The sequence below is a fragment of the Nannobrachium achirus genome (genome assembly GCF_963921795.1).
Source record: "Nannobrachium achirus genome assembly, chromosome: 21".
NCBI classification, from domain to species: Eukaryota; Metazoa; Chordata; class Actinopteri; order Myctophiformes; family Myctophidae; genus Nannobrachium; species Nannobrachium achirus.
In genome coordinates, this window is record NC_137828.1 from 42,953,855 (window position 1) to 42,979,014 (window position 25,160).

General features: G+C 42.9%; 1 protein-coding gene across 1 annotated transcript; it reads right to left on the reverse strand.

Annotated features, from left to right (window-relative positions):
• Positions 1-1,967: 1,967 nt before the first annotated feature.
• Positions 1,968-24,004, reverse strand: topbp1 (DNA topoisomerase II binding protein 1; the record flags this gene model as incomplete). The annotated part of the gene is made up of 28 exons (XM_080751917.1): positions 23,890-24,004; positions 22,874-22,976; positions 22,149-22,283; positions 21,544-21,687; positions 21,106-21,287; positions 20,385-20,587; positions 19,920-20,096; positions 19,047-19,213; positions 18,242-18,405; positions 16,857-17,113; positions 15,992-16,362; positions 15,220-15,392; positions 14,543-14,754; positions 13,807-14,135; positions 12,957-13,142; positions 12,596-12,711; positions 12,136-12,259; positions 10,656-10,811; positions 10,038-10,125; positions 9,648-9,858; positions 9,028-9,269; positions 8,245-8,390; positions 7,588-7,681; positions 6,083-6,246; positions 5,431-5,559; positions 4,609-4,698; positions 3,760-3,921; positions 1,968-2,081 (listed from the first exon to the last, which is right to left on the reverse strand). The coding sequence occupies exons 2-28, from the start codon at positions 22,952-22,954 to the stop codon at positions 1,968-1,970; spliced, it is 4,617 nt and encodes a 1,538-aa protein (XP_080608043.1). The 5' UTR covers positions 22,955-22,976; positions 23,890-24,004.
• Between the last annotated feature and the right edge of the window lie 1,156 nt (positions 24,005-25,160).

The following is a 25,160-nucleotide window of genomic DNA, read 5'->3' on the forward strand; positions in this document are numbered from 1 at the left end:
ATATGATCATACGGTGTGACACTAAATCATTTGGTGTGACATTCCAAATAGTGAGAAATCATACCTTTATTAATGATTAAACCAAAAAAATGTTTATGGATTACATAGAGAATATTATCAGGAAGAGTCACAAATATTTGTGTAATTTTAGAGAAAGTTTTGACAGAATACATTTAAAATATGTTGTAAGATCATGAACATGGGCCTCACACAGAGTGTCGATTATGAAAAAAATATACAGATATAATTAATTTTCAAAAAACTATAGTGGATCACTGGTTAGTTATGATAAAGGACTTTGATAAAGTGAGTAACTTAAGAAAGATGTACTCCATTTTCATTTTATGAACAATTATTTTCATGTCACACCATATGACGATTTTAGGCACAAGTACAACAAACTGCTGAATAAAGTCTGATTCCAATAAAATATCTAAAAACAAAATGTATTTCCATAAGGTTGAGAGTGAGTAGAACAAAAGTAAATAACTTTTATGCCTGCAATTTAAAGTTTTTTTAAAAACACATTTTTTGGGGCGTCACGTCACTGACCCATATACATACCAAATAATGGACAAAGCAGCTGGCAAAGAGGCTCACTGCTTGGAACAGTTTCACCTTTAGCCACAACATTTTAAATTTGTAATGAATATATGATTCAGGGTGTCAAAACTCACAGTATGCAGATTGCAGCATGACGATGCCATAATCATAGTGATTAATCATGATCAGGTACTTTGAGAGAGGGGTAGGTGGGATGACTTATTTGCACAGCCATGTATTAGTACAGCAGAAGCCACATGTTGATGAAACAAGAATTAAATTACAGTAAACATCTAGAACTTTAGATGCAGTGATAGCAGACAGGATTTTATACACTTTATTTATGCAATATTATATTACACAATTATTGATTCTACTTGCTGTGCCTCATACCCTGGTTCTAAGGAGTGACACTGAGGAGGAGCATACACAGTATGATGCCAAGAGGAATGTGCAAAGCACAGGAAAGTTTAGCTAATGAACAAGCATTGCCCCCTACAGGCTAGAATATGTCAGTGCAGCTGTTTGCAAAAAGTAAAGTTAATTTTCTGTTACTGTAACATTATGGTTTCTCTGTAGGGTTGGGATCCTGAACCGGAGGAACTGGATCCAACATTGAAGAACCGGAATCGGTTCCATCACATTTGGAACCGTTTCCGGAACCATTTTCATCTCACTAACAGAGCTAGTTATGCAGACTTCATGGTGGTTCTTACTTTTTAATGTCAAGGACCACCATAACTCTTACGGATCCATTTGGTTCCATTTGTACACTGGAACCCCCTATGCCAGGGGTCAGCAACCTTTTTGAAATGAAGTGCCATGTTTTTATTTTCTAGATAGTCAGTGTGCCAATACATTTCAATGACACCCCATCAAAGATTTCTGACATATTTTGATAGTCAGGACATTTTTATAAAGATCATTAGACACAGAGCAATACCCCAACTATCTCTCTGACTCCCTCCCCAGTCAAAGTTCAGAATTTTAATGAATGTAGAATTATATGCAGGATGTAATTTGCTGCAAATTAGGTGACTAAATTGAATTGACCACATTTAAAACAATATTTGATAAAAGAAAACTCTCTCACACTTCTGCCAGTGTGCCAGTGATCACCCTCCCCTGTGCCAATGTTGGCACCCGTGCCTAAGGTTGTCTACCCCTGCCGTATGCTATGGGAACATTTAAGGAATGAGACCATTAAGAGGGAATCCTTAATGAACAGGAATCGTTAAAATCTGACTGTGGATCCCAACTATTTCTCTGAAGGCAAAGATAAACAACTCATATAAACGCCATGGCATACAACTTTACAGCATTGCATTTAATTTATTATATAATTTATTTACATAACATGTAGAACTGCATTAGGATGTAGGAAATAACATGGACAGTGACAACAAATCGGTACTGAAGGCTGATCATTTCAGACGGGTCTTTTTCAGCTTGGAGGTGTCTGTTGATGCTTTGCGTTTGCGGGAGGGAGTGCTCTGGTTCTCCTCTAGGTAGTACAGCTCTATGGGTGGCGTTGGATCCTACAGAAAATGTGTTTATACAGTATTTACTCATTTAATGATGTCATACGCATTGCTTAACACCTACTCTACAGGAGTTAACAGGTCAGACAATGGTCTATTGCTATGCATTCGGGTTCGTTCCTATGTGAAAATCACCCTGCTGTGACACTACAGTTTTTGTAAATTGTTTTTGTAAGTTGTTGAGGTGTGAACTTAATGGTTGTTTTACAACCATTGCACATGCTCCTGCTGAAAAAGATTTGGGTCGGCGTGTACGCGCGTGACACGACCAATGCAATACTTCTGGTCAGGACAATGCATATTATTGAACACTGAGACGTGGTGTAATACATGCACATGAATAAGTGTAAAAATGCCGGATATAGCAAATGCTACTTTCCATTCGAAGTCCCCAAAAACATGAATAGATACAGAAAAATAAATAAATAAATCCAGCCCAATCCACTAGTCCCTTTGTGTGGCAGTCGGTCGCAAAAGTAGTCCCCACAACAACATTTACTATTCTGGCCGCCTGGTTTACAACTCGGTCGGCTCAAGCGACCTTCGCAACACTCAACATGGCGACTTGCTCGCTTTAGCTGGCTCGGCAGTGTCTAAAGGTCGCTTGAGACGGCGCGCCTCCATCATGGTCAATAACTGTACAGTATTGTATCGGCAAAAATAAAATAAAAATAAAATAAAATTGTCTGCGGCTGGCGGAAAAATAGTGGCACAAGCGGGATGCGAACCCGGTAGTTGTGGATTGGGAGTCTAATGATCAGCGAGCCAAGCCACTGAGGCCGGTGCTGAGATGTGGCATTCGGTCTGTATTGGAATAGGACAACGCCCAACCCCTGTAAAAAGAAAGAAACCTCGCCAGAAGCCCCGCACAGTAGGGGAGGGGAAGGAGGCTTCCCACCCTATATTTTTGGCAGAAGCCCTTGCCGGATGATTTCACCCAACACGTTAGTGCTAGTTGCTTGCTGCTGCATTCTGCCTGATAGTGCGTCACCACCACCTAGCGACATGGCATGCACACTATGGGTATTAGCGACTCACGGACAGACATAAATTGCAACAACAATATAACAAAGGTTAACAGCCACACTCAATTACTGTATATAATTTAGTGAACTACTCTTCAGCAATTTGTAGCATGATAATTCTACTCTGACATACATTCCAGAGGTGAAATTTAATTAAACTTTGATTAATTCAATAATCAAACTAATCATCTAATTAATTTAGCGAATGTCTGTCTGAAAATCTGCATGCTGACATCACTGATACTACAGTTTCGCCGCCATGGTAACCGTCTGTCTGCATGCTGACATCACATCATACTCTGACATCATAGTGCTGACATCACAGACTGGCCTGGACACGGAACACCATGTATGGGCATAAAGATCTGCCCAACGGGCACTCCAACATGGAACACCATATATGGGCATAAAGATCTAGCCAACGGGCACCCTCTGACTTCACTGTGATGTCAGGGGTATCCCACTAACAGAATCCCTTTTATGCCCATACATGGAGATCCCTGATGTCATCAATATTAAGCCCATATCTAAAAGGACTTCATATGGGAATGCCCATATATGGAGGCCACATCGGCCACATACCACACTAACAGAATCCTTATATGGCCAAGACAGCTCATGTCTGTGTGGCTGGTTCTACAGACACTGACCTGCATGAGATAATCTGCAATGTATTCTGGCTTCAAGCATGTGACCCCCTGGGCGGCGGCCTCGGCCATGTCCACTCGGACATCCTCAGGTTTCAGCCAGGCGGGGTTTGCAAACAGGTGAGTGGCCTCTTTGTACAGAGATGGGGAGGGACCAGGGAGGACCTGAGAGAAGCCAAGTAAGGTGAGAAGAGAAATCGTGACTACGGATAATTAACGTAGAGACGGTCATTGTTGAGAAATAAACACAGACAGGGTGATTAGACCCTGGCGTGATAGTGCGGGGGTCTTCATCACACGCTGTACTTGTAGAAACAATCAAAATTGTGCTGTATACAGAAGGCATCAACAGAACAGTCCTGTGCAACAACATAGTCACAGGACATGCAAAAAAACAACAAAATTATGAAACAGGATAAAAGACATCAAAGACAACATTAAAAGCTAGAGAGAAGACATGAGTCTTGAGGATTGTTCTTTTTTTTTTTTAAGCGGTGAAAGCCGCTTCCAAGGAGTGGCTTTGTCCCGTAACTGTTTTTTTTAGGATTCCCATAGATCCTCAAGGAGTGAGAATGTCTGTCCCGTACATGTCCCGTGCATGCAGAATTGAGGATTGGTCAAGCTTCACATGACAATTTGGCCCTCCAGACAAAATCATTCATTCATTCAGAATTCATAAAAGTATAGAACTAAAGCACATAGAAAGTATAGATCTAGAACACAGAATGTATAGATCTAGAACACAGATTTCAAAGCTCTAGAACACATAGAATAAAAAGTCACCGCTTCACTTCGAACCGAGGTTTGATTTTTTTTTTTAATTTATGCCACAGCTGGGAAACAGATACCAACCTTGGCTCCTCCAGACTGCAGTAAGCGCTTGAATCCTGCCTCTCTGTTTGGGTCCATGTTCAGGATAACTGTCCAACCACTGAACGCTCCCTGTAACAAGAAAACAAACATTCATATAACATTTATAGAGAGTAAATGTTTATTACTCATACCAAATAAAAAGAGAAAGAAAAAACTCCTGCACACGTGTCTTCAAATGCAATTAAAACATCTTAATGGGAATACAACTTTTTATTCCATTGTCGGATTAAAATCATAAAGCCAATTCTAAAACGCATTGGTGTGATATTGCTCACTTCTTAGTATGCGTTAAAGGCCTGGTAGCAGTGTTGTGTATCAGTTGCAGGCTGTGTATGTTTCCCTTGCTGATACTTGAATAAGGTGCACCTTTGCTAGCTGACTCAGTTGGGCAAAATAGTCTTTAGTCACCTGAATGCCAGCTCAGTGTGTAACATGAAACCTAGGTTGCAAGCCTCATTTCGAACATTGTTAGAAAGGGCACCCTAGAAGCAAGATCATTAACGCTGCTTGATATGTACACATTTTATGGCTAAATGCAGAGGATAACATACTTTATTGTAGCGTTTTATCGTTGTTCCTGAAAAGCAGCACAAGAACCTACTTATGTCAAATACAAGAACGGTCACCCCAAAACACGCTTGCCCCGGTCAAATCCGTGGATGTCGGAACGGTCGGACCCACATTATGTCTGGCCACGAAAGTCCACTCGCCCCAGTCAAATGCGGCGCCCTCGGAACGGTCGGACCCACAAATCCGGCGACCTTATTGGCTACCCGCTCTTCCTATTCAGTTTAAATGTACCTCTCTGTCTGGATGTCCTTGCAGGGCCTTCCTCCAGCGCATGGCTGCAATCGCCAGTTTCTTCTGCATGGAGGCAATGGAGGGCAAGGCATCCAGGATAGAACTGCTGCCCCACTCATAGTCCTCCTCCTGGAACAGATACACATGGGGCGAAAAAAAAGAAAAAAGTGAACCCTGCCCCTATATGTTATCCCATTAAAACTGGAAAGCACCCGTTTAATTTGAGATTTTATTATACACAGTATATAGCAACATACGTTTATCAGAACAGTGGTTCTCAAAGTGGGCTCCGGGGGCCCCCCAGGGATCCTTGGGTGGGTTTCCAGGGGGTCCCCAGCAATCATTTTAACCACTATATCCATATTTTATACGTTGGCTATTCCAAAATAGCAGATCTACAAGCTCACAGCTCGTCACTTTGTTCAGCGCTGTGAGATTGTAGATCTGCCATTTTTTTAACATTTTAGAAACTTCTTTAGTCTTTAAAAATGATATACAGTGTATATACTGTAAATACTATATATAAACACAAATCCTCTCTTCTGGGGGTCCCTGGGGGGGTCCCTGGGGGGGGATCCACAGCCAAATATACAGTATATCGTTTTTGTCCTTTAGAAAGCATTTTGTAGACTGGGTCTGCAGTGATCCTGACCTGGATGAAGTGGCCAATAGAGCGACAAGCGTCCAGGTAGGAACGATGCAGGATCCACTTGCCGGCCGCCATGGCCGCCAGGTACTTCTCATTACGCAGTGGGTTCCCCACGATCATGTGAGAGCAGCTGCGGTCAAACGACTGGCCGTCCAGGGCCAGGCCTCCTAGACAAGGCAAGAGGGAGATAGTCGGGGGCCGTAAGGATATCTCGCGCTAATCAGTCTAAAAGCGCGAAATTTTGCACAGATGTAGCTCAGGGCATGCTCTAATGATTTAGCTAGGGCGCCCGAGTCGGCGACCTTCGGGGTCGCCACAGCGGCCAAATCAAGTTGGGCTCCCATTGACTTTCTATACAGGAGGAAAATACCCAGAAAAAAATTTTTTTTCTGGGTATTTAAGTAGGATCTGAGGGGTCTAACTAGGGGTTTGTCATCATGCTGAATCCATTGCAAGCATTTGTTTTGCACAAAAAACATTCCTTGGGCTAGAAATGGCATCAGAAAACGATGCATGTATGGGTGAGCATTCATGTTAGTCGGAGGCCTTAGGGTTTTTTTTCTCGTGCTAATCAGTCTAAAAGCGCCAAATTTTGCACAGATGTAGCCCAGGGCATGCTCTAATGATTTAGCTAGGGCGCCCGAGTCGGCGACCTTCGGGGTCGCCACAGCTCCAGAAAACACCCAAAAAAACTCTGAAAAGTGATGACTCATCACTTTTCATCACTAAACTATCGTTTTCTGAGGCCATTTGTAGCCCAAGGAATGTTTTTTGTGCAAAACAAATGCTTGCAATGGATTCAGCATCATTACAAACCCCTAGTTAGACCCCTCACATCCAACTTAAATACCCAGAAAAAAAGTGTTTTTCTGGGTATTTTCCTCCTGTATAGAAAGTCGATGGGAGCCCAACTTGATTTGGCCGCTGTGGCGACCCCGAAGGTCGCCGACTCGGGCGCCCTAGCTAAATCATTAGAGCATACCCTGGGCTACATCTGTGCAAAATTTCACGCTTTTAGACTAATTAGCGCGAGATTACCATGTCATCTCCCTTAGGCCCCCGACTAAAAGGGAAACAGACATTCAAGGCCAGTCCCAGGTATCATGTGCGCTGAGGCACGGCAAGTTTATTCATATAATGACATTTCATACACAGTGGCAATCATTTCCTCAGGCATAGAAAGGCAGTCAAAGGCATTTCAAAAGAAATTAAGATAATCCAATATTAACCTCAAAAATACCTAAAAATGTCTTCTAAATCCTAATGGTTTTCTGAAAAACGTGTTTCTTTATCTGTGGTGCATCTCAAAATATTTAGTTCCAGGGATCCCCCCCCCCCCGCCCAGATTTGAGTTAAAAATGTTTGCTTTAATTATTTAATGCCATTTCAAGCCTGGGCTCAACGTCAGGTTCCATTCTTCTTCTCTTAACCCAGCACCCCAAAAAGGAAGTGATGTGTGTACTCCTGTTAACTTTTGTAATAGGAATAAAATGTAAAGCCATATTTACCCAGCTCCTCAATGAGGTGACTGTAATCGATGCGTTCCTGTGGGGTGAGAGAGGACAGCTGGAACCTTGGTGGCTCCTTCTTCACCTCAGTCTCCTGGAGCAATGCAAGGAGAGCTTATATTCATACAGAGCAAGTGGTGGAAAACGTACTCAAATGGTGTACTTAAGTAAAAGTATATGAATACTGCGATGTGAAAATACTTTGTTTTCAAGTATGTGACCCCCTGGGTAAAAGTCCGCAATTCAAAATGTACTTGAGTAAAAGGTACAAAAGTATCAGCATCAAAATGTACTTAAAGTACCAAAAGTAAAAGTACTCATTATTGCAGAATGTCCCAGAGATTTCAAATGCATAAAAAACGTTTGAAAATAGCAGATCTACAAGCTCACATCGCGACGCATTGTGAGATTGGAGATTGGCTATTTTCAAATGGTCTAATTGTATATAGGGCTGAAGTGGTTAATGTATATGGTGTGATAATAATCAAAATCTACAAAGTAACTAGTAACTAATGCTTTCAAATAAATGTAGTGGAGTAAAAGTACAATATTTGTAGATTACTGTACCTCACAATTGTACTTAAGTACAGTACTTAAGTAAATATACTTAGTTACTTTACACCACAGAGAGATTTACTACAACGTGCGTGTGTTTACCTGTGGCTCGGGTGGCACAGGCGGGTTGGCGAGGGGGAAGGCTATGCTGGGGGCTTTAGGAGTGAGGAGTGAGTCATCTTCCATCTCCTCTACAGGAGGGGTCATGACCCTCAGACCCATCTGCTGGCCGATGACATCACAGACAGCTTACGGGCGGAGGAAGAAAACATACTTTAGAGGGGAGCATTGAAATTACAGGGCAAGTGGTAAGTTATGACCATGTTGTCAGGGTCGGGACCCCTGAAAATACAAAAGCGATGGTCTTTGTAAATCAACCATCTTTCTTTTTTTTTATCCCACGATTTTGTAACCCATTTTTCACCCAGTGTCAATTATCTAATGTAATCCTGGGCGTTACGCTCCCTCTGCCAACCTGGGGAGACAACGGACTGACCTCATGCTTCTTTCTATGCATGAGGAGTCCAAGTTGCTTCTTTTGTGTTCCCCCGGTTGGACGTAGCGCATGGAAGGAACACGTTATTCCAACCAGTTCCTTTCCCCTCCATCAGGCGCCCCGGCTGGCCAGGGGGAGGCAGTATACAGAGACAAGGATTACTGTTTTTTGTGAGGGTACCTACCCTAGGAGACACGGGGAGAACATGCAAATCACACAGAAAGGCCCTTTTGCCAACCCAACCTAGGGTATGGGCACTGATGACGCAGAGGAGAGAACAAGCCCCCAGCGCAGGATTCGAACCCAGGACCTTCTAGCTGTGAGGCGACAGCACTACCGACTGCACCACCGTGCCCCGTAAATCAACCATCGTAGGTTTAAGTGCTCACCCATCTCCACCAGCTCTGAGTCAGTCATGGAGTCCCTGTGCGATGATGACGACGTGCCATTGTCCTGCTGAGTGGTGGTGGTGGGGGGTGGCAGTGGCTCCGAGTGCTGCGAGGGGCTGCCAGGCCACTGGAGGTTGTCTGCCAGCTTGGCTCTCTCCTCCCTGGCCGTGGGGTCGTCCCACACAATCTGCTCGCTCTGAGACGGCTCCGAGTTCAGATCCATGGCCGCTTCCCTGGACACCCTGGACACCAGTAGCAAACAAGACACAGGCTGGTAGTTAATTGTTGTTCCGATTGGAAAAGCTGCCTATACTGCCTAAAATGCTGGTATCGGTGAGTATGCCAGTCTTTGGCATTCCCATACCACACAATGTGTGCGTCACATGATGATATGTAATTTAAAATCTTTGCTTCGGGGGATCCCTGGAACAAAGTATTTTCAGATGGGGCTCCGCAACCAAATACATACATTGGGGGTCCTTGACATGAAAAGGTTCGAGCACCACTTGCATATTAACTTAAGTATTTTCAGAAAATTGTTAGGATTTAGAAGACATTTCGAGAATGGCTTCAGGCCTTAACGGTGAAGTAAAATGTCATGATGCTGACAGCTCTCTAACCTCAGGGCCTCCAGTGTGCGCCCTCTGCTCCCGTGGCGTCCAAAGCGGGGCCCTTGGCCGTCAGGTGTGCAGGGAGTGGAGTCCGGCCCTGCGGAGCCCAGCCTGTTGAGGCGGACCGAAGACCGCCGGCCTGCGGTCAGATTGGTAGCAGACATGATCTCCTGGAGCTGCTTCTGCAGGGTGTCTCTCATCTCCTGAGTCTCAGTGAAATCTGAGAGGAAAAACAAAGGTTAAGCCCATTAAAACCCGGGACAGTGCCAGTTTAGATTTTAGCAATATATATAGCAACATTATTACGTTTTTCAGAAAACCCTTACGATTTAGAACTGTGGTTCTCAAAAATAGCAGATGTACAAGCTCGCGGCGTGGAACGAATGATTATAATTCTACCTCTCTCCTCTGCAGCATCCTGTTCCTGGCGTTGATCCGCCTCTCCATCATGTAGACGTGACGCCTCCTTTGTGAGGTTGTCCTCAGACTGTGGTAGAAACGAGACAAACTAAAAGTGTTATAACTGGGACAGTAAGGCCAACTCTTTGATAGGGCTGCCCGTGCAATATAGTGGCTCAGCAGCCATGGCCGACTTCATTTATCCTGATTTAATGCTATATAAATAAGCAAGTAACAAAACTTACACTATATAAATAAATAAACTTTACTTAGGCAATAATATTAAGTACAGTTTAGCTTTTTAAATGGCAGAGATGACAGTTTTCAAACAAATAGCATTAGTTTATAGAGAAGAAAGAGTCTCTACTACACGCCTCAGCCAAACGTAAGCAATGATACAACATCTTCCTCAGACTTGGATTGACTCTGGCCCACCAGCTCAAACTCGCCAGTCATCTTCAATATATCACCAGCCAACTTGATTTCTAGCCTTAAATTAGGAGCTTGGATGATGGGTGGTTACATGTCCAAGTGGCCAATAGAGTAGCCAATACCAACAAACTGTTTCAGCCGGCTGGCTGGTGTCAATTCCTTGATATTTGCTGTGTGACCATTTACCTTGTTGTCATGGAGCTCAGTGACATCTTTAAGTGCTGGACTTCTGCGTGTGGACCTCTGGGAGCTCTCTGGCATCTGGCTGAGGTTCAGGCTCATCTTGGGGTTGTAGGTAAAGGGATACAGAGACTCAGAGACATGCTTCTGCTCCTCAGCGCACTGCAGAAGACAAAGACAGGCACAAATGTTATTTTCGGTCACTACTATATCTTGTTGTCCCTGGGTAACTGCTTGTTAATGAATACTAACTGGAAAGGACAGAGTAGAAGGCTACATATTAGTACGTACTTCAAATGTAAACAAACATGGCTGCCATGTTTGAAAGATGGGGTTGGTATGGGGGTCAAACATGCAATTTCGCGATCGCGATCAAGCCTATTAGAAGGTTTTTTTTGCAAAAACGGCCCAAAACTCGGGAAACTCAGGCGTGGCGGTGTGAACATATGAATGAGTTAATTGGTACATGGAGCCTAAAATTCTGCCGTTATATGAAAACAGATAATCACACTTATTTTGCTGTGTTTGGTCGGGAGAAGGAGGCTTTTTGTCACTCGAAAAGTTAATCCTAGAAGAGGACTTTAGGAACGGCTTGGCAGATAACAATGGTTCATGTGGTTAAAGCTGTAACTTTCCTCTTCTACCCTGGATTTGAACCCGGTTTCCGCCGCAAGTGCTGAAATGTGTACCATTGAGCTGATAAGAGCGTGCCTATACTCTCTCAGGGGATAAAGTGAATCTTGACCATCAGGTCAAAATGTGTGTCAGATCCTGTGTCTGGGTGAGACATGACACGATCTAAATGTCCGAAAAGAAGAGCAGGAAGACAAAATACAACCACCCCAATTGTATAAGTTATGCAAGGGATAATTACCTCTGCGCAGGCTGTTGTTGAAAAATAACCCTCGACAGGATGATTTAACACGAGACAAAGTCAAAGTGAAATACGAGACAAAGTCAAAGTGTTTAATCATCCTGAAGAGGGTTCATTTTAAACAACAACCTGCGTGGAGGTAATTATCCTGCTCATTTCACAGCTACTTAATAAATACATTAATAAATTGACAAAAAGTAACAACAAAAGGAAGTATTTCCTTGCTTATGGTAATGAAAGATACGTTCCCCGTCCGCCAAGCGCAACACGGTCGCCTCAGAAAACAAGGAAGTGTTGATCAAATAGAATACATTTTCAGTTACAGCATCGTCTATTTCTCGCTTCAAATGTTTTCAAAAACATTCTTGAGAGCAACGTTTAGTTGTAAATGACATAGTGTGTTTGTTTACATGGCTGTCATTTTGGATACAGCATACAATTCAAGCAGCGGCACTGAAGCAGTCAGGTGCTCTGAGCATTTGATTAGACAGAGGTGTGTTATTCAACCAAGCCGTATAATAAATTGTATTAAAATACTCAGATTGGGCAAAATAAAAAGTTATATATATTTTTTAAAAGTGACATAGTGCCTCTTTAAGGGAGCCAACATACAGCCTGTAGCCAGTGTTGAGACACCACATGCAGTCCTCTCTCCTTCACTCCTCTGTATTCACGCGTGTTGTCCCCCACACGGCCCTGGTAGATGTAGTGAGTCACCGTATCGTCACAAGACCACCTGAAGAACAACCACAAAATAACTCACAGCTAAACCTTTTACATTGTTTATTTATTTTTTACATTCATTTTATCTGTGACTGACTGATTCTAATCATATAACTCAGAGCATGAAATATGGTGTAAGAAAATACTAATATACAAGACAGTCTATTAACCCATTTAGGGTTAGGGTTACAAACTTGTAACCTATAGTTAGGCCTAAATCAGAAATCAGTCTACAAAAACAAATATGTTGCTACATACTGTACATGTACTGTAAGCCCCTCCCATACACTAAAATGTGTACCCGGCCTGAATGGGTTAAAGAGTATTTGGTGTGGTATGTTGAGGGTACCTGAAGTCGGCTCCTAGAGAGGCAGCAGTGGCGTTCAGCTCACTCTGCATCTTGACCAGCTTCTTACCCACACAGATCACCACGCCAGCCAGGGGGCCCGCTTCCTTTTCTTGGACCTAGTGACGAACCCATGAACATACAGTATAAGTGTACACAGGGTAGTTACAATTACAATTTAAGCCCTTTTTAAATATACCTCGAAAAATAAACAAAAGAGAAAAATAAGACCATTACTGCATCAAAAGTAATGAACAAACTATATTATATACTATAGCGGTCTGAAAAGTTAGAAGAACACTGCGCTAACGCATAGGATGACATAGGCCACTTTGGAGAGCAAGAGTGAGTGTGTGTACTGTACCTCTGGCTGTGTAATCTTGTTGAACTGGGGACTGGCACTCAGAGCCTGTATGTCTGCAGCGTGGCTACGGGAGCTGTTGGCCAGGGCCACCTGCATCTTTCTGTTGACCAAGTCGGTCAGCGGAGTCTCCACCTTCCCCCCCGGCTTAGACGCTCCCCCTGGAGTGTCCAACAACCCCAACGCGTCCTGGAAGAAAAGGGGACATCCTATCTATTAAAAGTATATTCAATCACTAGAGACACAGTTTTCACTGTCTGGCGCACAAAGCATGCAGTAACATCACAAGGCCACTGAGCTGGTTATATACTGCCTGTATAATTTATACACTTCAGTATCACGGTCACAGCAGCACTAGTCTCCGCATCAACACCCCCGTATTTGATTACTGAAATCCTGAGGCTCAATGAGTCTGACCTAGGCCTGTCACAATTATTACACAATCGCCTAATCGCAATTATTTTGCAGAATTGTCATCGTTTCCGTGTTGAAAAACGTGTTATGACATTTTCCAAAAATAGCAGATCTACAAGCTTACAAGTTTGTTGTAAGCTTGTAGATCAGCTATTTCGGCAATTTAAAAAATATATATTTTATAAGTATAAGTACTAAAGTATTAAATGTGTTAATTTCTTTCTATATGTAAGTTATTATCTGCCCTGTGCCATTTCTGACTACGAAGACAAACAGAAATTAAAGTTTTATTCATATGTTCCAATGTTAAATGTCAAATTTAAACAATTAATTCGCTAATCGCAATTATTTGGGTGACAATTAATCGTCAACTTAAATTTGCAACTGTACGAGTCCTAGTATTTTATTACTGAACTCCGGAAGCTCAGTGGAGTCTGACCTTGACATTGAAAGTGGGCCTGAACAGCTGGTCTCTGCTGAGGAAACGGGAGGGCGTGTCCAGCTGCATGGAGGGCTCCTTCTGGAGGGGGTTCCTCTGCGCCCCCAGAGGCGTGCTGGGGTTCTCCTTGGGCTTCATCTGGTCCACCACCGAGCGGAACACCTTGCTCCGGAAGCGCCCCACGTCCAGAGGGGTCACGGCCTTGCCGCTCTGGATGCCCAGCAGAGGGATCTCCGGGGAGGTGCGCCGCGCTGCCGCACGAGGCAGCGGAGCGGGAGGAGGCATCATCGCCCGCTGGGAACCGCCGACAAAGCTCTCGTCGTCCTTCTCTGGGGGGACGACAATGAAGAGTCAATTGACAGGACTGTGTGGGAAACGAGACCCAAGGAATCGGCACTGGAATTGAAGCTCTCTTCCGGGTTCTCTTACAGCATGCAGTTCCTATGAATGAGGTTTTGGGTGGACTTTATACTTGATTTTATTACCTTAGTAAACCTTTTCATAAACGCTTTGCTAGTTTCCGATAGCATTTCGAGACAGTCAGGAAGTTCAAATATTCTGTAGAACCCAATGGGGATGGCTTTGTCCATTCTTTTTACAGTCTATGGTGGGAAATCGTGATATAGATCAGTGGATCAGGGTGGATTGGGATATTAAGAGTACGTTTGCGTGTCAATTAAAAGTCAATTTATGAACTGATCATTTGATTAATCATTTAACCGCTAACTGCACTGACCTGGTGAAGGAGGTAGATCGACTAGGAAACGTCCTTCATCTGCCTTCTGGCCCCTCCTGGCAGACTCCAGTATCCAATGCAGGGTGACAGCTGGCAGACCCCATTTCTTTGCTGCGTTGTACTTGGTACCCTCCGGCGTCTGCACTACCAAATGGGTGCTGGCCAGCATGCCCTTCTTCTGGTTGGCCATGCGTACAAAGTAGTCCTGGACACTGGGGGTAGAGGAGGAGGGGAAGTGTTACTCCAAATGTCAAAGCCAGTTGTACCTGCCTTACGTCAGCGACTATGGGGCTGTGTTCACAGAGGATTTTTTAAATATATTTTTTTGTGGGGACGTCATCTCCCAATGGATTATGGGAATTTGAGTTTTTGCATCAGTACGGATGTCACGGCTACGGTTTAATATAAGAAACGTTACCCGACTTAAGTCGAGTTAGTCAACGATTTGATAACGCAACTTTAGTCGGTTTAGGCAGTAAATATGTTAAAAAGGTCTAAAAGTCCTTAAATAGTCACTTCACTGTCATCTGGGGACCCCCAAAAATCATGTGGGGAGTGGGGACCCCCTGGAGGTCCCGACCCACAGGTTGAGAAGCACTGCTCTATACCATGTAGTCTTCAAGCTAAATTGATTGTACCCATGGCCACAATCAATCACACTGTAAAGATATGCATACTTGGCTCCGAGGTACTTGGCCAGCTCCACCAGGGACTCTCTCTCTGCTCCAGTGAACTGACTCACAGAGAGGACACAGGCTGTGAGAGGAAAGCGGCCCTCCATCACAGCCACAGGCGTGAACAGAGGGTTGGAAGACAGCTGCAGGACACACTCCCTCTCCACACACATGGCCTGAAAGAGAACATGAACCGGGAACACCTTGGTCAATAACTGTACAACATGGTAGTACCGTATGTTAGCTTCACATCATGATACATGGGGGGCTCAATATGCTCAGCTGTACCTAAGGCAGTAGTTCTCAAACTTTTTCATGTCAAGGAGGACCCCTAAAAATGCCTTGTATTTGGCTCCCACGTTTTTTAAAGGTGATACACCATGCATTTAAAAAGTATTTGTCATATTGTTTATGTCCCAAAAACGTTTTTCAAAAGGTTTGAGGCTAAATTACCACTCCTGAATAGAGCCTGTTTTGAGACCCCGTGGGATGCTTTTAACCTCCGCCTTCCCAAAACCAGAGAAAGACACAATGGTCAGAAATGGGACTTTGTGAGGATAGAAGGTGCTAGTGGGACCCCAAAAAAAGGTTTTAAAATAGGAAAAGTGAAATTTCATGGTGTATCACCTTTAACCTTGTCTTCCTGTTTGGATTTGTGTGCTCTGTATTTGATGTTTTGTGCGTTATTATTTCCATACTGTGCATCACTTTGGTTGGCCTTTGGTTGTTACTGTAACTGTGCTTTATAAATAAAACCGATTGATTTGAATCTTACCAGCCACGTATCGGTGACGACCTCATCCACGGTGGCATCCACGTCGCAGCCCAGCAGCGGGACGACGGCGTAGTCGGCCACGGCTCGCGTGCGTCCCACCAGCAGCTTGCCGCCGTTCTCCGTCACCAGCAGAGCCAGCTGTGCCTCTGCCTCGCTGCCGAAGCCCACCAGGAGGAAGCGTTTCCCGGCGAACAGGCCCAGGCCCACCTGGCTCTGACTGGCCTCCTCCTGCATGGTGGAGTCTGACTCTGGGGGGCCACCGGTTTGGTCTGGAGCCCAGGAGGAGGAGGAGGGCTCTGCAGGCTGGGGGTCTATCGTACTGCTGGACCACCTGCTGCGGCTGCAATCTGCTGGTATGGTGGGATTTTCCACTGGAGGAGAGAAGTATTAATGAGGAATGGAATTGAATACATTTTGCTTTTATAGAATGTAACATTATCATAAAATATTTTGTCACAGACGAGTGTCCTGCAGTTCCGCACCGACAGGGCGAGTGGTCTGCCGCTTGGGAAGAGAGTTCTGCTCAATCGGGGCGAGTGCTTCACCCCTGGGTTACCCTCAATCTGTTCTAAATGTGCTCCTTTGGCTATACCGCCAATAAACATTGGCGGTAACTATTGGGATTACTACTAACAACTTAAGTAGCTATATACCGCAGTAATAATGTTTTGGGGAAGTCTGTTTCATCACATTAATTACGTTTTCACAATTCTCTGGCTGTACTTCACTGATGGATGGTGACACTCAAGATTTTGTGGTGGCTCTTCCTGATGACACGATCTTCTTGAAGTTGTCAAACAAAGACAAGAACGGATTCCTTCAGTGATTCAGAATACAATGGTGTGGGGGTTGGATGGATGCTTACCTACTGTAGGGTCATCATCCATGTACTGAGACAACATATCGTCCTCTGTCTTCTTGTGTCTGGGAGTGCTGGGGCTGGCATAGGCGGGACCTGCAATGGACATGCTGGCTCGGTAGGCAGGGGCTTTGGGAGCAGGTATGGCAGCCACAGCAGCCGAGGCTGGAGGTAGACAGTCAGGGTGGAGGTAGTCGTCCTCCGCTAGCAGGCAGCCTCTGGAATAGCAGTCTATGAGCCACTGGACTGTCACTACATGGGGTCTGGGGAGAGAATAATGTGCATAAGACATTATGTCATGTCCTGGTATCCTAGTTTCTTTCTACATTGTTCTGTCAGCACTCTATATTATGTGACTATTACCTCATTGTTTTTGCCAGACCCATGAAATGGGTAGGCCTACATAAGCAAATGTCGGTCTGTCCGGGTTTTCTATATAAAGGGTATATATGATGATGACATGATGATGACATGCCTACAAAAGGCATGATGTCATAAATGATGATGACAGACAGGGGGTCTGGCACAACCAGGTTGACCTGGTCTAGTTGCCAGACCCATGAAATGGGTAGGCCTACATAAGCAAATGTCGGTCTGTCTGTCTGTCCTGGTTTTCTATATAAAGGGTATATATGATGATGACATGATGATGACATGCCTACAAAAGGCATGATGTCATAAATGACGATGACAGACAAGGGGTCTGGCACAACCAGGTTGACCTGGTCTAGTTTTACTAGAGTTTATGCTCACTCTGCTTATTTTTACCATCAAGCACTCGTACATCGCTCTGGATAAGAGCGTCAGGTAAATGCCTAAATTGTAACTGGACATATTGTGTCAGTCTCATGATAACCAGTGTGGTTGCCGTGACGTGGGCCTATACAGTATGGAGATTTTATGCCCATATATGGAGATGACGACCTCGCCCTTAGGGCGTCTTACTAGTATAATAATACAATTAAATAAAACCTACACAATTAATTTCAACCTACTTTTGTGGACGAAAGTCAACGATGACAATATTGTTTTTTAATGGACTGCCTTAGTTTGTGAGCCTACATACAGAAGCTCTCATTCATCACTCTAAACCTGATACACATGATCTCGCCATCCCTTACCCCAAATCTCATGTCCATGTTCTCTGCTCTCTCCGCGGTTCATGGTATGTCTTTGCTTACTGCACATAATATGTGAAGTTCTTTCCTTTTACTGTGTTTAACGTCCAGCCCCAAATCTAAGTGATTGCACAGGGATGTAGCCGAAACCAAGCTAACAAACGAGGCTTACAAACAAAACCAGACTATTTAGGATCATTAACTGTAACGGTAACAGGGAAATCAATGCACAAACAAAACAATCCCAACAACATGTCAGTAGTTCCCCCAAACCTATGAGTGGCCTTGGATAGGAAGTTCTTGAGGTCGGGGTCAGGTTCTCCCATGACCACATGAGTGAGCTCCTCACTGGGCTGGTTGAAGCGAAGGCCACCTGCAGCGTTTACCAGGCGTCGCAGCTTCTCCAGCTTCTTCACAGGCAGGCCACACAGATAGAGCTGTACAGACAGTTAACATGCTTAAAGATAAGCTCTGAACTGGTCCTCCACAACTTTAAGCAAGATGTGATCCGATTCTGAACAACATAGCGTTGCTGTTGGGCAGAAACCTCTTTATCTCCATATTCTAACTTTTCGTTTTCTTGCAAATGAATGCCCTACGTGTCGTGATCATACTACAGCATTACAGTATCAAACATAACAGGTCCACAAGCTCGAAAGCGACACGTTACTGCCGTTTTTGAATTTGAATCCTGAAAAGTAAATGTTTTGGACATATGTCCACCCGACAGAGACATTATTTACAATTAGCACAAGAGTTAGACCTGAGGCCGATTTTAAAAACGTCTTCTAAGGCCTAACCTACATTTTCAGAAAATCCTATTTATTTTATATTTAACACACAATAAATTCCTATTGCTATATACATAAGCAAACATCTAAAATGACACAGACGCTTTCCCGGTTTTAAAAGGTGTAACAAATAGTATACTATAGACTGTCCCAGTCTTATCTGAAATCTGCTACTAGGGATGACCAACCAAACTTACAAATTCCACTGACCCTAAAAGAGACTAAGATGCTACTTTAAGTTGGATCAGTTCCTGTTGGTGGTGCAGTGGTAAACGTCTCTCGTTTACCTTACAGCCATCTAGCACATCATCAGCAGCACAGGCGGAGAAGTCCAGGCGATCTATGGGGTCTGGTGTGTCCAGGCAGCTGGCAGTGGTGTTGGTGGTGACGGCTGTGTCATTTACCGTCACGCTGGTGTTCACCGAGATGTTGCTCAAGCTCAAAAGCGACATAGCTGTTTGTGGGAGTTCAAAAATACAAACTCTCAAAATTCTAACAGGTGTAAAGTTGCGGACTGACTTAAACATTCCAACATTAGAATACCGAATACAGTGAGTGCAATTTAGAGATTACAATGATGGGATGAAACAATGTTAATGTCAAAACTATTTTGGAAAAATGACCTCATAGTTTCAACTCAATTATAAAATAAATGAAACTAATTTCTTCATGCTTTAAAGAAGCATAAAGCAATTAGTTTCACTCATCAAGTTCTGCTATTTTGGGATTAGTGTTATCATGCTGATGTCTGGTTTATTTCTTGTTCTAAGTTGTGCCTTAATCAATGGGAAGCAGGTCATTATAGAGAGATAAACCCAGACAGAGTGATTAAAGGCTCATTTGTACTCCAGAGAAGGTGGAGAGCAGTTCACCACGGTGTAGTTTTCTAAAGTCATACTAGGGTGAAGTGAGACTTTAGAAAACTCGATAGCGGAGGGGTTTAATCACCCTGAAGGGGTTTATTTCTGTCATACTGGATACACTTCAAATCAAGCAAAGCAGGTTGATAGGCAGGTGCTCTGACTCCATTATTGAGTTCAGTGGTCATTATTCAAAAATATCAAACCGCTGTATTCAGTGATTCACCAATCCAAAAAATCAAGCATTCGACCAAGCTGTGTAATAATCACTGATAAAAAGTGATTAATAGCGTGGCTCACCGTCCTTTCTGCTGCTACCGGTGGGGGTGGAGGTCTGCGGCCGGCTGTCCTTGGCGGCCGTGGGCTCCACTCTGTAGCGGCTCTCGTCTTGACAGAAGCCCTTCTCTATGCTGTCAAACAGCCAGTACAGAGACACACAGTACACTTTCCACTTCCGGGCGCACTCGTACTTCTGACCTGTGAATGTACGCAAGTCAGGATATCAACAGTGACAAAACAATATATACCTATAATGTGCTTCACAGAAGAAGGAGAAAAACTAACTGAAGAATCAAAAGTAACAGATCAGCATTCAAGCTGTAAACGTGACGCGAAGCGATGCGTTTTGAACTTGTAGATCTGCTACTTTTGCCGTTTTTGAAATTGAATCCTGAAACGTAACAGTTTTGGACATACTAGGTTTCCACCTGACAGAGACGAACGATATGTATACATTGTATACGTGTGTATGGATGTATGTAGTACACGACTTGCCTGTCGCTTCACTGACGATGAGGTGTGTGCACTCGTTCATCTTAAGCTGACCACTGTAGTTGGCTCCGTGCTGCTGACAGAGCCGCTCCACCTCTTTGCGGTCCACGGAGGAGAGGCCCGTCACACAGATGGTGCAGCCGCGCAGCACTGGACACAGGTGCTCCTCCACGGGCAGGTCTGTGTACCTGAAGAGACTGAGGGACAGAGGTGGGAGAATTGTAATCTGCTATTTTGTGAAACAGCATGAAAGGAGTCTCCCCACACTAGAGATGTTATGCGTTATCACTCTAAACCGATGTTTCCGTTGTTTTCATACAGACAAGTTGAAGAAATTGCAGATGAGATTGAGGTTCAACCTTTGCTTTCATGAAATAAAACTAAATAGTACACACTTTTTAATCTATTCTATTCTACGCTAGTTTGACCACTCCAGTTCAAATACTCTTAAAATAGCAATAGCCGATCTGCAAGCTCACAATGAATCACAGCTTGTATTCGTCATCATTTTAATTACAATGTAATTTTTCAATACATTTGAAAGAGTAAACATTTTACCTTTTTGAAAGCTTGATACCTCATTTACAAAAATCTCGATTTCATATCTGGAACCATGACCAGTTGTCAGAATCACAATATAAATGAATAAGTCTCAACACAAAAATGAGTTGTGATGCTGTATTTCTAAAGATGGAGACATTTCACGCGTAGATACCTGTCTTGTGATTTCTCCCAGCATGCTCGGACCCATGAGGGCAGCAGGATAGGTTTGCCGAGGCTCGCAGCTACCAGGTATTTCTTGCTGCCGACCTCCCCGGCTATCAGGTGAGTGACACACACGCCAAGGTCAAGATAGACCCTTCCACCCATCAGCTTTACCAGCTCTGTAACTTCTGCCTATAAATGCACATACATTGTCATGGAGATATTCTAATACATTGGATTGCCTTTCTCCAAACTTAACCCATTAAAACTGGCAACTTTCCTTTCAACAACAAAGAGAAGAAAAATGTGTAAATAGTAAAAATAGTAAAAAGATTCACGGAAACTGGGGCAGAAATTCTCCTCTGCCTACAAAATGATGTCATACTTAACAGCCCCATACCAATTCAAATCTGCAATAATAGCGACAGCATTGCTGCTGTGTACTAACCCGTACTGTCTTGTCCAGGCTGGTGCAGGATATAGCAAGGTCAGCCATAGCCATGTTATAGACTGGCTTCTCTGCTTTGGGAACAACTATCTCTTGTTGGAGGCAATACAGAACCACCAGTGGGCTCACTATTCTGTAGCCAAGCTGCACAGAGAAAGAGAGACCAGACAAACCAAAGGCAATGAATGACCACACACTATACGGCAAAAACATATATCACCTTATGGGCAGCATCGAACTTTAGACAAGTAGGGCTGTCACAATTATGACATTTTATATGACAATTGTCACTCAAATGATTGTGATTTCTGTTGTCGTTGAACACTGGAACATACTGTACTGTAGGAACAAATATTTACATTTCTGTTGCTGCTTTTAGGCTTTTGAAGTAGCACAGGGTATTAGGCGATTATGTAGTAATTGTAATCTAGTAATGGGACGATATAAAAATGTCATGTCACGATTATTGTGGCAAAAATACTTGCGATTAATTAATCAAAATATGCTTAAAACTTAAAATGCCACATGTTCAGCAATTTCACAATAAATTAAAAACTCTGCGATACGATAATTGGTGGTGATTGTTGTGACAGGCCTGCTCAGACCTTCAAGCAGTGGTGAAAGGCCGGCGTGGTGAAGTCGCTGAAGACGAACAGAGACTTGTCTTTTTGGCTCAGCTGTAAAGCAGCGTCCTCGTCGATGTTCTTCACGTACTCCTTAGACTGCAGCTCCAAGACGGCCTGTTCTCAAAGCAAAACATTACAACAGACAACAGCACGTTATTAGTCTCTGCTGTTCACTAAATACTAACATACCGATACCAGTATCGGAAAAAGCTGCCGATACTGCCTAAAATGAAGGTATCGGCAAATAAGTCAGTCTATGCCTTTCCCATACAATGTCATTAATCACATGATATTTAATTTACAAATTGTCATATTTTGAATGCTTCAGTTGATGATGCACGACTGTTTTATACTCTACTTAATGTATTATTATTTTAGTAACTTGTAGTTCCATTCCAACAGTTAATGGATTTTGTATTTACTCCTAGATCAGTCGTTCTCAAACCTTTTAATTTCAAGGACCCCCATAACTCTCAGAGTTACAGACCTGTAAGGGTCCATTTGGAACCCCCTCAATGAACCTTGGGGGTCCCTGGCCTGGATCAAACTTTTTGAGAACCACTTTCCAAGATAATTGTTTTCATTAATTAAACATAGACACTAGTATCGGATCGTTAAGTTATGGGTATCGGAATCGGTATCAGGAAGGAAAGAATGGTATTGGTACATGTATTCTAGCCTGTGTTGACTAAGCAGAGTCTTACCTCATAAGCCTTAACGGCAGACTCCGTCTTCTGTCCGACAAACTTCACAAGTAAACCTCCTTTGACGTCTTTCTCAGACATGTTGAGTCTGCTCTGGTTTGCACTGTATAGGGCAGAACACACATCAAATCAAACCCAGGTGCACACTACTTAGAGGCTGTCCAACCTCTAATTTCCAATAACCTAGATTGACAGCCCTATTCATGAAACACAAAATTCCTTTCTGATTGAATTAAATGACAATAAACTCTGTCTATGGACAGCTTTGTACAAATGAAATATGTGATTTAATAATAAATAAATCCACCATTCTCAAGTTATAAGCAGGTCTGTCAAATCAATAAACTTTGTGTAGCCATGATTCTTTCGATGTGTTCGTGTTGGGGGAACTCTTGTTTTAACCCATTAAAACCAGTAAAGCATCGGTGTCATGTTAAATTTTTGCGTTGGCTATTCAAATATTTCAGATAAACAAGCTCACACAGCTTGTAGATCTGCCATTTTTGAACATTTTCAAAAAATCTTTTGAAAGAACCACTGTTTTGTAGAAGGCATTTGTAGAGTCGGCCTGAGGTCTATAATGGGTTTGTTTTGAATCACTCAATGCCCTCCAGTGTGTACTGTGTTTCATCTAGTTTGAAATTGCACATAATATGCAGGACTTTGAGTGGGTCAGTCAATATAAAACAAGCACTCCCCAAAACATACATTTATAAAGAATCATGGATGCACAGTTTATTGACAGGCTTTCTTTGTCAGCCATTATTATGGGAATCAATTTTATTTTATTGCATTTGCGTATTCTATGTATTAGCAACGTTTTTATTGTTTGTGTAGTGGACTGGTTGCCAGTGTGCCAAAGGTAAATTTCCATTACATGTCAATTTGGACAATCTTTCTTTATTAAAATAAGTAAAATAAGCACAATACGTGCCGTGGGTTGTAATTAATAAGTGATTTGACAATACTGCTGTAGTATAAATAAGAGCAGGACTGATATTTATCTTGTCACTTACCTTCAGAAGCTGAACTTTAAAGCCAGTGTTTTCAAGACAGTCAATGAATGACAACTCCAGTCACTCATGAAGTAATGTTGCTATATAAATACCACCAGAACACACGTAGTCATTGGTTAATATAAGATAAAATAAAACAGACAGTGTGTGGTTTGACAGGCTAGCTGCTGCTAACCAATGTAACATTTAAAAGGCTCGAGCCTCGCGCTCCTTGTCAGCTTTAAAACACAGACAGACATTAAAGACACGCATATTATCGTAAACATACGGCTGCTATTCAAAGTAACGAGAACGCAAATTAACTACAATATAAAATAGGCTACTATAGTTGATTATCACATGTTTTGCGATACAAGTCGCTCTGTTATTGTTTATTCGCGCCAATGTCGTGTATCTTTGCTTTCCTCTTCCGGCGGTGTACTAAAGTGTTCGTCCGGGTACCAGGCAGAATGCAACATATAGTTCCGAGGTCTAGTGGTTGCCTCCTCTTCTTCTTCTTCTATTCGGGTTTATTGGCGGTTGGCAAACATACTCGTGCATTACCGCCACCTACTTAACTCTTTATTTCCTCTTTACTTTTCCCTACGTGTGATTGGAGTCCTGAGTCACCCATATGATACTTATATTACTGTAATACAACAAACAAAAAAAAAAAAAAAAAAAAAAATCAAACAAACAAAAAAAAGAAAAATCAGATTTTCCCAATTAAATTTGTTTCCCTAAGATACTCTAATATATACTTATAACACTTATTTCCTGAATTCTTCCTTAATATATCTACTAATTCATATCTCTCTTTAATTTCTGCTAATTTCTCTATTAACTGACTTCTTTCCACTACGTATTCCCTGCACTCCATCATCACATGCTCCACTGTTTCCTCTTCTCCACAATGATCACATTGTCCTGTGTCATGTTTCCCTATCATGTGTAAATTTCCATTTAAACCTGTGTGTCCTAGTCTTAACCGTGTTATTATCCTCTCCTCTCTTCTGTTCCTTCCTGCTCCCTTCACTTCTCCTACTCCCCTCTGAATGTTATAAAACCATCTTCCCTTCCTTTCCTCCTCCCACCTCTTTTGCCATCTTTCTTTCATCCTTCTTTTTACAATATTCTTACCCTCCATCTTGCTAATATTAACTTTCATTGTTACGTCTACACACTGTGTGGCCTCCTTTGCTATTTTATCTGCCTCCTCATTCCCTCTTACTCCAATGTGCGCTGGCACCCATACCAACACCACCGTTATGCCCATCATCATTATTCGGTAT